General features: G+C 51.8%; 1 protein-coding gene and 1 pseudogene across 1 annotated transcript; both read left to right on the forward strand.

Annotated features, from left to right (window-relative positions):
- Positions 1 to 3007: 3007 nt before the first annotated feature.
- Positions 3008 to 7394, forward strand: PPP1R14A (protein phosphatase 1 regulatory inhibitor subunit 14A). Its single transcript, XM_037141869.2, has 4 exons — positions 3008 to 3435; positions 5549 to 5629; positions 6233 to 6265; positions 7161 to 7394. Exons 1-4 carry the CDS (start codon positions 3235 to 3237, stop codon positions 7287 to 7289), a joined length of 444 nt encoding a protein of 147 aa, XP_036997764.2. The 5' UTR covers positions 3008 to 3234; the 3' UTR covers positions 7290 to 7394.
- Positions 7395 to 10131: 2737 nt separating this feature from the next.
- LOC119046712 (septin-10-like) lies at positions 10132 to 12567 on the forward strand (annotated as a pseudogene).

Raw genomic sequence — 12567 nt, forward strand, 5'->3', positions numbered from 1 at the left:
CAGTGCCTGGTACAGTAAAACCTTGCCCAGCCCTGGCTGGGTAGTTTAGTTGGTTAGAGCATTGTCCTGTTATGCCAGGGTTTCAGGTTGGATCCCTGGTCAGGGCACATGTGAGATTCAGGCAGTGGGTGCGTGGATGGGTGGAATGGCAGGTTGATGTTCCTCTCTCTCTCTCTCCCTTTCCTCCTTCCCTTCCTCCCTCCTCTATTCTTTTTCTAATAAATAAATATAAAATAATGAATAAATAATAAATTAAAAAATAAATGTCATCAACTTTTGATCAGTTGTATTATTATTTCCAAATTCTCTACAGATAGTACACCACTTTTTTTATTAAGAATTACTTTTTAGCCCTGGCTGGTGTGGCTCAGTGGATTAAGTGCTGGCCTGTGAACCAAAGCGACGCTGGTTTGATTCCCAAACTAGGGCACATGCCTGGGTTGCGGGCCAGGTCCCCAGTGCAGGGTGCACAAGAGGCAACCACACATTGATGTTTCTCTCCCTCTCTTTCTTTCTTCCTTCCCCTCTCAAAATAAATAAATAAAATCTTTAAAAAATTACTTTTTAAAAGATTTTAACTTATTTTTTAGAGAGGGCAAAGGAGGGAGAAAGAAAGGGACAGAAATATCAATGTGTGATTGCCTCTCAGGCACCCCAAGCATGTGTCCTAGACTGGGAATCAAACCAGTGACCCTTTGGTTTGCAGGTGGCACTCAATGCACTGAGCCACACCAGCCAGGACAGTACACCACGTTTTGCCTGTACCCAAGATGGACCACTCCTATTGCCCTCCCTTTGGGACAACACTAGTTAGAAAGCAGACAATAAGTAAAAAAGTAAAAGTAGGGTGGTTAGGGAAGACCTCACTCAACAGGTGACATTTGAGGAAGATGAAGGAGTGAGCCCTGTTGCTATTACTCTGGGGAAGAGCTTTCCTGACAGAGGGAACTGCCAGCGCAGAGCTGCTAAGATGGGATCATGCCTGGCGCTCTGAGTGTAAACTCAGGAACTTGGCCTTCAGCCTCAGGGCAGTGAAGAGCTGTGGGCAGTTTTTTGGTTTTGTTTTGTTTTGTTTTCAATGTATGGTTGCTTCTGGTGCAACCCCTGCTGGGAAGTGGCCCCTAGTTGTTTGTTTTTTTTTTAATATAACAGTTTTAATATAGCAGTTCACCCTTTTAAAGTATGCAATTCAGTGGTTTTTACTGTATCTGTGGAGCTGTGCAACTATCACTACAATCAATTCTAGAAAATTTCATCATCCTCAAAAGAAACCCCACGCTGTTGGGCAGTCATTGCCCCACCCGTCAATTCTCCCTGCCCCCAGCGACCTCCATCTATTTTCCGTACACGGATTTTCCTATGCTTAATAATTTATATAAGTCATACAACATGTAGCCTGTTGTGTCTGGCTTCTTTCATGTGTTTTCAAGTTTCATCCATGTTGTAGCAAGTGTTCGTACTTAATTTCTTTTTATTCATAAATAATGTTCCATTGTATGGTTATAACACTTTTATTTATTCATTCATCAGTTGATGGCTGGGTTGTTTCCACCTTTTGGCTGCTCTGAACTTTCATATACACATTTTTTGTGGTATTTCATTGTGGTTTTGATTTGCATTTTTCTGATAACTGGTAGTGTTGAACATCTTTTAATGTGCTTATTGTCTTTTGTTGTTGTTAAAGATTTTATTTATTCAGTTTTAGAGAGAGTGGGAAAGAGGCAGAGAGGGAAAAAAACGTCAATGTGAGAAACATCAACAGGGTGCCTCTCGCATGTGCCCCCACTGGGGACTGAACCTACGCCCAGGCATGTGCCCAGACCAGGAATTGAACTGGTGACACTTTGCTGTGCAGGACAATGGCCAACCCACTGAGCCACACTAGTCAGGGCAATGTGCCCATTGTCTTTTACATGTTTTTCTTAGAGAAATGTCTATTCAGATCTTTTGTCCATTTTAAATTGGGTCATTGAGTCCCTACATTGCTTTCTCTCACCTTCGCGTAATCTTCCTCAGATACCTCCTTAATCTTTTTAAAAAAATTATTCATTTATTTATCTTTAGAGGGGAAGGGAAGGAAAGGGAGAGAGACATCAATGTATGGTTGCCTCTTGTGGGCCCCTGCTGGGAACTGGCCTGCAACCCAGCCATGTGCTCTGACTGGGAATCGAGCCTCGATCCACTGGTTCACAGGCGGGAGCTCAATCCACTGCGCTACACCAGCCAGGGCTACCTCCTTAATCTTAAATACATGAAGGAAGCTGCAAAGCTGTTATTCTCTAAAGCATTTCGAGATCTTGCTCCCTGACATATGTCCTCAGTGTGGCTCAAACTCATAAACATTCTCTACAGGTTTGAGTGTTTTTATTGTCGACAGTATCTAAGAAATCATTGCCAAGTTACGGATAGTTTTAAGCAGAGGAAGAGCATGGCCAAATTTAAGTTTTAAAGTATTATTCTTACTGCCTATGAATAGAAGTGGGAAGACCTGTGAAGTAAGGGAATTTTCTGGTTACCCTTGTCAAAATTACAACCCGTCCTCACTTTATTCTCTTTTTCTGCTTCGTACTTCTAAAAATCTGAATAATATACTGTACATACTTGTGCTTTCCGCCTCTCTCCACCGCAAGAATGTCAACTCCATGAGGGGCTGGGCTTTTGTTGTTGTTGTTGTTCCCTACTGCTCTATCCCCAGTGCCTAGAACACTGCCTGCTATGGAGCAGCACCCAGTGAATATTTGTAGAGTGAGTGAATAAATGGACGGATAAGTGCAATGCACAGATGAGTGAATAAATGAAACAACTAACAAATGATGTATTGAGTACCATGGCTTGATGTTCCATGGCAAAGGAAGGTGGCACGGGGGCCCCTGTTCCCTTCCTTGAAACCGCCAGAGGGCGCAGACAGGCCGGTTCTCTGAAGCTTGTCCCTGGACCCCGCCCCCTGGATCTAGTCCCTTGGAACCCCAGACTCCCAGCCTGGCCTGGGGCTCCCGGACCCCGCCCATACCTGAGCACTACCGGACTGCAGGCTTCACGCCAGCTCAGCTACCAGTCCTCGCACTGCAAGCTGGGAAACTGAGGCCCCGGGCGTCTGGGGCGGGGCCGCCGCCCCCCCCTCCCGGCGAGCCCGAGCCCCCGCCCCCGGCCGGCCCCGCCCCGCCCCCTAAGAGGCCCCCCTAGACGAGAGGCGAAGGCGTACTGCTCCGCTCCGGGGCCCGAGGCCAGGACGCGATGGCAGCTCAGCGGCTGGGCAAGCGGGTGCTGAGCAAGCTGCAGGGTCCCTCGCGGGCCCGCGGGCCGGGGGGCAGTCCCGGGGGGTTGCAAAAACGACATGCTCGTGTCACAGTCAAGTACGACCGGCGGGAGCTGCAGCGGCGGCTGGACGTGGAGAAGTGGATCGACGGGCGCTTGGAGGAGCTGTACCGCGGCAGGGTGAGACCGGGAGGGGTGCGGGGACATAGAGGAGGTCCTGGGCATCCTATGTCCTTGGGGGTCTTTGGTTGCTGGTGCTCACTGTTGCACGTGCACACCCAGGGGTTGGGCACTCATCAGACTCTTTGGCCCTGCCCTCCACCCTCGGTGGCATTCTGCTTGTGGACACAGAGACACACACTGGAGTCACCAGACATGTGCCCAAACGTCTGAGGAGGACTATCTGGGGGCTGAGGAGGCAAAGTTGGGGAATCGGAGCAGCCCTATCTAGAGAAAGGGTGGGGGGAGGGGATGTCTTAAAGCCAAACATAGGCGTGGTGACTGAGGAGATACAACCATACAGAGATGCATAGGAAAGGAAGCAACAGCATTCACAGACGTGCACAGTGACAAGCTATAGCCACAGATACACATCACAACTACACCCACACAAAAGGACTCTAGTTACAGCTCTTCCTAGATATACACCAGTGTAAGCTGTAGGACTCAGCACAGGCTACCACAGCTACAACTAAGTGATACCATATTCCTTAAAGGCAAAAACAAGGACCACATGACATGTGCTGCAGCCACTCAGACCTAACACGACAGAAATGCTAGTTACACCCAGACAGAAAACCAGTGTAAGCTGTAGGTACGTACGGACGTGCAACGGCAGAAACTACAGCTCCCCAGGCACACAGGTATAACATATAGCCTCAGATGTTGACATGTAGGCTACAGACAGACACACACATCTCACTGGAGTCTCTGATTAAAGTCATTCTTGTTATACAACACACACAATGCCACGAAATATAGTCCCAGGTCACAGCAGTACACAGACACATAAAAAGCAGGAATCCTGAGCACAGTGTGAAGGCAATAGAAGCTATGGCCCCTCAGAGTGATGCGGGGTCTCTCTGGTTTCAGACACACGTGGGCCCATGCAGAGGGACAGACAAGTCCGGCTGCTAGCGGTAGGCGGCATCCAGTGAGACCACCCTCCAGCAGTGGCACTATGGCTGCCTGTAACAGCCAAGGATGAGCAAAACACAGTGAAGCCTGAACCACACACCTCACACACGCAGGACCGCAGGCCCCTGGGCAGGCCATGCACATGAGACCACATACCTCTGCATCCTCACGCTGGCCTGGGCCCCTGGCACAGACCCCTGCTAACAGGCACTCCATACCTTTGCTGAATGCAGGCTGCCCAGGCCTGAGGGCTGCACTAAAGTTAGCAAAACTGGCTGGGGGAGTAAGAAATCTGGAGTCTCTTGAGATCTTGCTCAGACGGCTGGGCTCCGTCCTCTGCATGGATACTGAGCCAGCCTGAGCGGTTCTCTGGCCTGAGAGGCCATACTAGGAATTTTCTTCCTCACTTAAAGCCCTGGCTGGTGTGGCTCAGTGGATTGAGTCCTGGCCTGCGAAACAAAGGGACACTGGTTCGATTCCCAGTCAGGGCGCGTGCCTGGGTTGCAGGCCAGGTCCACAGTCCAGGGTGTGCCAGTGGCAACCACACACTGATGTTTCTCTTCCTTCCTTTCTCCCTCCCTTTCCCTCTGTCTAAAAAGAAATAAATAAAATATTTAAAAAAAAAGGCGAGTTCATGGCTCATCCCACCCACTTTAGGGGGGCCTTGGTGGTCATCTCCTCATCTCCATGGACACAGGGGGTGTGCTTTGGCCCCCTGTGCTCCTTCCTGTCCCCCGGGACAAGGCGCCAACCCTCGCAGGCTCTGGCCCATCGCTCCCCTCCTCTGTACCTAGCTCTTAGACTTTTCCTTGAAAGGGCAGAGCCAGCCCCTCTGCAGAATCCCAGAATCTCACATTCCAAAACTGGACCAGGCCTGTTTGCCGCTGTGGGAACTGGGGCCAAGCAGAGAGACCCATGCCAGCCCCGAGGTCCCCAGGGCCCAGGCGTTCCAGTTAGTATAGGCCCTGGGCCTCTGTCAACCCATCTGTCACTCCTCCCCCCCACACCCAGATGTCCCGCTGGCGGTGCTGTCCCTGACTGCCACATTATCGCTCCGGGACCGCCAGCTGGGCCCTGGGGCCACGGGGCTCCTGCAGAGCTCCCCCGTGGGAGGGCGGGGAAAGGGCCCCTGACCAGCCCTCCCTCCCCGCCTCAGGAGGCAGACATGCCCGATGAAGTCAACATTGATGAGCTGTTGGAATTAGAGAGTGAAGAGGACAGAGGCCGTAAAATCCAGGTAGGTGGGAGGGAAGCTGCCCCCAGTCCTGCACCTTGCCCCTCCCTGCCAGTCATGGTGATGGTTACCCAGTTTACTGAGCACTTACCGAGTGCCAGGCACTTTCATTTGCTTTACACTTACTACCTCATGTAGTCCTCACAAAACCCTATGGAGTAGGCACTAGTCTCCATTTTCCAGATGAGGAACAGGAGCATCTGAGAGATGCAGTCACTTGCCCAGGGTCACACAGCTCAGAAGGGACAGAGCTGGGGGTCTGTGCCTGGTCAGCAAACCAGGCAAACCGGAGGCAGAAAGAGGAGACCGATGGGGAGCGGCTGCTGTGACCGGCAGAGATGGGGACTGCCGGTCACAGCCCGGCAGCCTGGCTCCCAGGGCCTGTGCTCTCCTGGGGGCAAGAAACTCTGTGAGACCTTCTTGCCTGCTCTGGACTTAGAGTTTCTTGACTCCGCCTGGCCTCCAGTTATTTCATGGGGCCCTTGAAGCCAGGTGGGAAGTCCGCCTTGGAGTCAGACTTCATAGTCTTGTTGCTTGAGGCTTTGATGGGGAGGGAAGGGGCTTGAGGGGTGTTGTCAATCATTTGCTGTTTGCCTTTTTTTTTAGGAGCTCCTGAAGTCTTGCACCAGCCCCACAGAGGTGAGTGCTCCTTTCCCCTTACAGGCCCTGTTCTGGCCCCCTGCGCCCCGATGGGGGAGGGGTCCCTGGGGAGCAGGGGAGAGCTGGCCAGGCCCGGGACCTGCAGAAGGAGCTCTGGGGAGCCCCTTTCTCTCTCTAGTGGTGTCTTTTATCTTCCTCCCTCCTAGTCTCTCTCCCCATCTGCCACTGGGCCTCCATTATCTCCTCCCCGCTGAGACGCTCCCCCATCTGTCTCCTGCTTCTGCCTCTGGTTTGCTGTCTGGCGGTGCTGCTGCTCTCCCCCCTGCGGCTGCCTCCTTCACCCTGGGGCTCTCTCCCCTACCTCTGGGAGGGCCCCCCACCCTTCCAGGCCCTGAAGCTGAGCAGGCCCAACCCCTCCCACTTCCTTCCCTGCTTTAAAAGGGAAAAATATTCATGTTTCTCTAACTAGCTCTGCGCTGCCTAAGGGACAAACGTCATTGTGTGTCTGTCTGCCCTGGAGGCTCAGGCCTCTGTCCCTGGGGACCCTCCTGGCGATCTCTGGGCCTGGGAGACATGTTAGATGTCTCTCTGTGGCTCCGGTTCTCTGTCCCTTTGTCTCCCTCTGACTCTGCCTCTCTGTCTCCGTGTCCTGGTCTCTGTCCCTCTCTCTCCAGCCCCCCAACACCCTGTCTCTCTTCCTGCCTTTGTCTCCATCTCTCTCATTCCTTATATCTCTTTTCCCCTTTTGCTGTCTCCCATCTCCGTCTCTCTTTCTTCCCTCTCAGTCTTCTCTGTCTTTCTAGCCTCTCCCTAACTTCACCTTCACCCCCCTCAGTGACCAGGAAGCAGGAGGAGGGGCCCAAGTCAGAGGGGCTGGGCAGGGCACGGGCCCCGCCCCTCCCGGTGTTCTCAGCACCCGCCTCCCTGCCTTCAGGACTTCGTCCAGGAGCTGCTGGTGAAGCTACGAGGCCTCCACAAGCAACCAGGCCTCCGCCAGCCCAGCCCCTCCAGTGACCGCAGCCTGAGCCCCCTCCAGGATCGGGCCCGGACCGCGCTGCCTTGACCCTCTCACCTCTGTAGCCCCGCTGTCCCCACTTCCTAGAGCCCTCCTGGCTTGTTTATAAGTAGTATTTAACGGTTCTGTAACAATAACACCAAGCGCCTGTTTTTCCTCTCCCTGATCACTCTGGGCTTTGCCCAGCTCCACCCCCCAAATCTCCCTCTCTCCGCTGGGCAGGCGCAGCTGGCCCAGACAGATGGAGAATCACTCCTCTTCGGCCAGAGAGCGTGAGAACAGGCCCTGCTGAAGTCGAGGTCCTGGACTCACATCCTGTTCTCACCTTCCCTGGCCCCCCCCCCCCATCCTATGGGAATGGCAGCCTGTGGTCCTCGGGCCACAGGAGATGCACAGGACCAAATACTTTTGACCTCACCACAGCATAGGAACATTCATCTTTCTATGAATTGTACTGGGCACTGGCCATTGGAATTGAGTCCACGAAGATGAGCAGAACATGTTCCCTGGCATCAGGTGCTCACACACTGGTGGGGAGAAGGGCCTGTGCAGAGGATTAGAACGAAGTGCTGAATGGTCCCAGATACTTGGGAGCCCAGGGAGTGGGAGGAGCCATTCACTCTTGAGTTGGTGAAAATATTTTGGAGGGCTTTCTGAAGAAAGTGATATTGAGGCAGGGCTTTGAAGCATGCATAGACCTTTGTGTGACATGGATGCCCACAGCTGAGGACTCTGATGAAGGGATTCGCATTGATGCTGAGCCAGGGAAGATATTGAATATTGGCTGGGCCCTCCACTGATCAGCATGGGGAAGTCTCCCAGGGCTCCATCAGGAAAGTCCCTGGGCTGGGACGTGGGGGCCCTGAAAGGTCCTAGGGGAGGGACTGGGCATCAGAAGTGGGTATTTACCAAAAAAACTGGAAGGTTTTGCAGTATTTTAACAGCAGGTCTAGTTGTACCAGTGGTCTCAGTTGGGTGGCCAGGAGGTGGAGTGCAGCTGGGGTTGCTCCAAGGACCAGCAGGGCCAGAGAGAGCGTGTCTCCCCCTCTCCCTCAGCACAAAGCCTCTACTGACTGAAGTGGGGGCCCCAGCTCCAGTTCCCACTTGGGGCTGCCCAGCAGCAGGCACCCATCCTGTCCCAGGGCGTCTGCGCTTCCATCTGGCAGGAAGAGAAGGTGCCCTGAAGGAGAGGAGCGTGCAGTAGCGCCCGGCTTGTCCAACCCTTGGGTCGCCTTGCTGTCCCTGCACAGATGGGCCTCAGGCTTCCAGTGCCCCCTTCCCTCTGCACAAATGTGTGGAGACTGGAGACATCCCATCCCCTGGCATTTGAGCACTGAGGCCCAGCTCCCGGGACACCCCCCTACGTCTATGAAGTCCTGGACTTCCCTCTCACAGAACATGTTTTTGGTTCCTCATCTTTGTGGAGGCAGTAAGTGCTCAAACCCAGGTTCTAAAGTTGTGGGTGTGCCTCCCGATTTCCTCATCAGGAAAAGGGGGACTTCGCAGATGAGGAAACTGAGGCCCAGATTAGTGATGTCATTTGCCGAAGTCTCATTCCTGAGAAGTGGCACTGGACTTCAGTTTCAGGCATTAAGACTCCAGAGCCCAACTACTTAATTCCTACACTGCAGTGCTCCTATAAGCCATAGAAATGATATTCTTCAGTGGTAGGAAGGGGTCGGCTGATTCATACTAAAGTGTTAGTGACTGCTCACAGTGTTCTGAGAGAGCCCATCTAAAGGGAGGTACAACTTGACTCTAAACAAGGCTACAACAAAGGGATTAGGAAGTAGCATACCGCAGTGGATAAGAATCTGCATTCAAATGCCATATGTCCTACTTCCTAACTGTGTGATGTTGAGCAAGGTCACTTACCTTTCTGTGCCTCAGTTTCCACATCTGTAGAACTAAGAGAATTATAATAGTATCTACCTCCCAGGGTTGTGAGGCTTAAATGCACGGACCATAGACTAGTGCCAGGCACATAAGCATTGTTCTCGACCTTATTGTAGGGGGAGGAGCTGGATCAGTAGCTCCTACTGGCCCTACCTGGCCAGCAAGTTGTCCCTTGGGACCAGCAACACACAGGTCCCGTGACATGGAAAAGGCCAAAGGACACTGTATTCCCGACCTGCCGCCCTCACCTCCTCACCAGGCTTTCTGCCTCTGAAGGCTTGCGGTCCGTTTCCCACTCAGCAGCGAGAAGATGCTTTTTCTTACTCTCACCTCAGTGTTCGCCCACCTGCTCTTTCTCTTTCCTCCAGAGGACACCGTTTTTATTTTCTTGCAATCGTTCCAGAGTTTCTTTTTCTTTTTAAAATTTTATTTTTAAAGAGAGGGAAAGGGAGAGAAATACCCATTGGCCGCCTCCCGCTGGCACCCTCACGGGAGATGGAACCCACACCCTGGGCATGTGACCTGACCGGGAATCCAACCGGTGACCTTTTGCTTTGCGGGATGGCACCCAACCAACTGAGCCACGCCGGTCATGGCTCTGGGATCTTTTATGCCACAGTCCTCCACGGGCTTCCCCTGGCTCCAGAGCAGAAGCCAAGGTCCTCCCCTCCGTGGTCTTCCCCATCACTGCTCCACCTTGGTCCCTGCCCTCTCTTGCCTGCGCTGGCCACTCCACCTGTCAGGCTCTTCCCCTCCAGGACCCAGGGACGCCTTTCCTCTGCACAGAGCATTGTTCTCTGAGTTCCTTGTCCTCATTTAGTTGTAGTCTCAGAGAGGTGCCATTGAGCCTCTCATGGAAGGTGCCACACTAGGTCACTATCATGACACCCTGCTTTATTTTCCACACAGAACTTATCACACTCTAAAATTATCATTTTGTCTCCTAGCTACACTCCCTTACCTTTAGAATATTAACTCCTCACTTGCCTTGAGCATGGCTATGTTCCTGATGTCTGCAACAGTACCTGGCACACAGCCCTGATGACAGTGCCCCCTGGTGGCCGCCGTTACACTAACCTTCATGTAGAAGCGAGGCCTCAGCGCCCCCTCGTGGCTGTGAGAGTTGTTTTACTACTACATCCCAAAGGTCAGTTGCTCCAGGGGTGGTCAGCACACCATTAAAAGAGCAGGCTCAGAGGAAGCTACTACAAAACACTCGCCTATCCTTATCTTAAAAAAAACTTTATTTATTTATTTTTAGACAGAGGGGAAGTGAGAGAGAGAAACATCGATTTGTTGTTCCACTTATTGATACAGTCATTGGTTCTTATGTGAGCACTGACCAGGAATCAAACCCACAAGTTTCATGCATATCGTGAGGATGCTCTAACCAACTGAGCCACCCAGCCATGGATAAAGATACTTGATCTCTTAACCACTAAGGGCCTTGACAGCAAGGTGGACATTATACCAGTGATTGTCAAAGCTGATGAAATTTCTGAAACCTAATTACAGAAATATAAGATGAAACTCATGAGTGAATCGGTCGGCAGTGTTGTCCAGACACACCCATTCCCAGCAGGTGATAAAAGTACTGTAACAATGAGTGCTTCAGTGAATGGACACTGGCCATTTGCTGTTGTAGGAAGTACAGATGAGTAAAAAGTGGGAACGAGATGGTCAAGCCTGGGGTGCTGTACAACTGGGAAAGGAAAACCACCGTGACTTTGTAAAGCTCCAGGAAGTGCTCATTTGTACTGTCACCCTCTGGTCTTGGGTGCCAATTCAATGCCAGTAGGAATCCAAATAGGGGTGCAGGGAAGAAGGAAACTTGACCCAGTGCAAAACAGCTCAGTTGCGATACAGCACAGTTCTGAAAGCAGCATGGCTGTGGAATGCTCAACCGGGATACAGCGTGGCTGTGAAAACAACACAGCTGTGAGCTCGCCCCGGGGCCAGGCCCTTCTCCAGCTACACAGCCCTACGCTGGTCTGCTTTGCCCTGCTCTGGTCTGCTCCCCTCTGCTCCAAGGAGACAGCTGGTGTTTCAGCTTGGGGGCAGGGGGTTGTAAGGTTGGGGGGAGGGTGAAGGGGGGGGCAGTAGAGCCTTTGGTGGAAAGGGAAAGTGTGCTCTCAGAGCCAGAGGGGAACTGACTGATGTAGAAAAAAGTCTGCGTCCCATCCCTGATTGCTCTGTCCTTATACAAATGAAGACTGCAAATCCTCCAAGTTTGTTTGCTCCAGAAGGCTCTGTCTTGATTGGTCAGAATTGAGTTGCTCTGATTGGCTGATTGGTTGGTGAAGAAGATGGTGGGGGTGTGGATACAGCTACATAGTTCTGATTGGATGGGGAATGCCTCAGCCCTATTGGTTGAAACAGGATTCCAGGAACTCCTTTATTATAAGGGCTGGCTCAGATGGCAGAAACACAGTGCAGGCAGCTCAGTGCAGGCTGCTCTATGAAGTGCAATTTGCACGAGAGGGCCCTTGTAGAAATGGATGTTAGGCTCTGTTTTTTAAAAATATGAGGTGTTAGCCACCAGGAACCCTTCTTAGTAGGTATGTTCTCTCTCAGGGCCCACAGTGGGGGATCTGCGAGGACAGGCCCATGCTAGGCACTATGAACTTTAAACGTTACAAAATAGAGGAAATGGGTTTTACTGATATGGGCCCAGAGAATAAATAAGCTTCTCAGTCTTTTTAAAATTTTTAATCCCCACCTGAGGATATGTTTATTGAGTTTGGGCGGGGGGTGGGGAGTGGAAAGAGAGAAACTAACATCAATCGGTAGCCTCCTGTCGCACCTGGACCAGGGACTCAACCCTCAACCCAGGCACGTGCTCTGGCAGAGAATCGAACCTACAACATTTTGATGTACGTCCCGTACATGCTCCAACCAACTGAGCCACCCGCCCAGGCCAAGCTGCTCAATCTTTAAGAGACCCACAAAGCCAAAAGATGTGAATTTTCTCTCTCACGCACACAGAGATGAGGGAGGTCCTGTGAGGACACAGCAAGAAGGTGGTCCTCTAGAGTCGGGAAGAAAGACGCACTAGAAACCAGCTCCGATGGTGGCTTGATCTTTGATGTTTAGCCTCCAAAACTGTGAGAAAATGTATTTCTATTGTGTAAGCAGGGAACAAAAACAAAAGACACGGATTTTACGGTGAATGTCAGAGGAAGGAGAAGAAATGAAGCAGGCGTTCGTGCAGTGAGTAAAGAAGAAAGTCGTCGTACTGGAAGAGAGCTTCGGGCTGAGTCGGGCACCCAGAGAGTCCACCAGGAAGAAAGAATGAACCTGGAAGGAACGAGAAGACTTTGGGAGGAAGAAATAATCTCTTTAGAAAGAAAGCTACCAGAACCGGATCTTCGTGGCAACAGGAGGCAACCTGAGGAAAGGCGAGGACCGTAGGAACGCCGATTTTATGTAA

Source organism: Artibeus jamaicensis, unplaced genomic scaffold (genome assembly GCF_021234435.1).
Source record: "Artibeus jamaicensis isolate MK-2021 breed Jamaican fruit bat unplaced genomic scaffold, CSHL_Jam_final contig_47, whole genome shotgun sequence".
In the NCBI taxonomy this organism is placed as follows: domain Eukaryota; kingdom Metazoa; phylum Chordata; class Mammalia; order Chiroptera; family Phyllostomidae; genus Artibeus; species Artibeus jamaicensis.